The sequence below is a fragment of the Myotis davidii genome, unplaced genomic scaffold (assembly GCF_000327345.1).
Source record: "Myotis davidii unplaced genomic scaffold, ASM32734v1 scaffold874, whole genome shotgun sequence".
In the NCBI taxonomy this organism is placed as follows: domain Eukaryota; kingdom Metazoa; phylum Chordata; class Mammalia; order Chiroptera; family Vespertilionidae; genus Myotis; species Myotis davidii.
The window spans coordinates 104,150-106,381 of NW_006285611.1; the positions used below are offsets into that span (position 1 = coordinate 104,150).

General features: G+C 35.4%; 1 protein-coding gene across 1 annotated transcript; it reads left to right on the forward strand.

Annotated features, from left to right (window-relative positions):
- Positions 1-423: 423 nt before the first annotated feature.
- Positions 424-1,386, forward strand: LOC102766127 (olfactory receptor 8K3-like). Its single transcript, XM_006756333.1, has one exon. It carries the CDS (start codon positions 424-426, stop codon positions 1,384-1,386), a length of 963 nt encoding a protein of 320 aa, XP_006756396.1.
- The last annotated feature ends 846 nt before the right edge of the window (positions 1,387-2,232 follow it).

Sequence of the window (2,232 nt, forward strand, 5' to 3'; positions counted from 1 at the left end):
TGAGTTGTTTACCATTTTGCTGTTGATTTGTACAAGTCTTTGTATATTGTATACACTAGAACCGTCACAGATATATTACTTGCATTTGTTTTACTTTGTGTGGGTCCATTTTAATTATTTGATGATGTCCTCCAGTGCACAAAAGTCTGTTTTATAATTTTGACAAAACACTAATTTCTGTAATTTTACTTTTGTTGTTTGTGCTTTTGTGTCAAATCTAAGAAACCTGTCAAGAGCTTCGCTAAGCAGGGCAAGAAGTAATTGATCTGTCAATTGTTAGAGTAGCCATTTAAAGCAACAAGCCATAAATGAAAAATTTAAACCTTTAATCACTTATTGCAATGGAAATCTCTAGTCACAGTTCATGACATGTATTGATTAGCTGTGTATTTATTCCCATTATAGGTTTCCTGAATGGCCTGGATGGATAATCACAATCTAACAATGTTGAAAGAATTCATTCTAATGGGGATCACGGACCTCCCAGGGCTGCAGGCTCCATTTTTTGGGCTCTTCCTCATTGTTTACACAGTCTCCTTGGTGGGTAACCTGGGCATGATTATCCTCACCAAGATAGACTCCAGGCTACAAACACCCATGTACTTTTTCCTGAGACACTTGGCTTTCACTGATCTTGGTTACTCAACAACTGTAGGACCTAAAATGCTAGCAAATTTAGCTGTCGATCAACATACAATCTCTTATAATTGGTGTGCTACCCAACTCACTTTCTTCAGTGTGTTTATCACCAGTGAAGTTTTTATTCTGTCCGCAATGGCCTATGACCGCTATGTGGCCATCTGTAACCCTCTGCTCTACACAGTCACCATGTCACAAAGATTATGTCACTTGCTGGTGGCAATACCCTATCTATACAGTGTCTTTTTGTCTTTGCTGGCTGTCATTAAAATTTTTATTTCATCCTTTTGTGGCTATAATGTCATCAGGCATTTCTACTGTGATAGTCTGCCATTGATATCTTTGCTCTGCTCAGACACACATGAAATCAAATTGATCATTCTGAGTTTTGCAGCTTTTACTCTAGTTTCATCTCTTCTGATAGTCCTTGTGTCCTACATTCTGATCCTGGTTGCCATCCTCAGGATGAATTCTGCAGAGGGCAGGCACAAGGCTTTCTCTACCTGTGGATCTCACCTGACGGTCATAGTCATATTCTATGGTACCCTATTCTTTATGTATGTACAGCCCAAGTCCAGTCATTCATTTGATACTGACAAAATGGCCTCTTTATTTTACACTTTGGTCATACCCATGCTGAATCCCTTGATTTACAGTTTGAGGAACAAGGAGGTGAAAAATGCCCTAACTAGAACCTGGAACATGTGTGCAAACATTCTGTTGAAAATTCACTGTAAGTTATGGTAGCAATAACTTATGTATTAGCCAATGTACACTAAGTGTCATCGCTTTAATCTTGTATTGTTACCTTCATGAAATGGACAAGAATCAATGTGTGATAGGCATAGAAATAAGAAAAGTATTTATTATTTTCAAACAAAATATATCACTAATAAATGACTACCTTTTGCTTATATTTCAGATATTAACTTATAAATATTCAAAGTCAGATTAGGTGCCATTCCTATATGTTCTCACATGTAGCTTTTTTTTTGCTTCCATTAAATATTTATTTTTATGAAACTAGCCTCTATATTTTATTCAAAATTACATGGTATAGGCACACAAAAAAATATCTTATGTATATAAAAATATCTGATTCTTTAAATAGATTGATTCAAGGAAATATACTTACATTGTTAAGAGTAATAAACAAAATTTCTGTATTTATGGAGCTAAGACAAAATAACTATAGAGGCAGTTTGAGAAGTAAGCTATATAATATGATGGATGGTATTGAGCAATATTAAAACATAATAGAACAAGCACCCAGAATAGAGTTTAAATTTTAAGGTTGTCAGTAAGGGTTTCATTTAAATAAACACTTGAAGATATGAGTGAGTGGACTATATGGCTCTCTGGGCGAAGATCATATCACAGAGAGAGAAATGTAAATGCAACAGTTCTTAAGTGACAATATTGCTTTTCTTTATGGAACATCAGAATCAAAGGTGGTTAAAGAATAAAATTTGATTAGAAAATAAAAGAGATAATAATAAACTTGTAACAGAAGTTGCCCTTGTAGGACTATATAGACCAGCGGTTCTCAACCTGTGGGTCGTGTCCCCTTTGGTGGTCGGACGACCCTTTCAC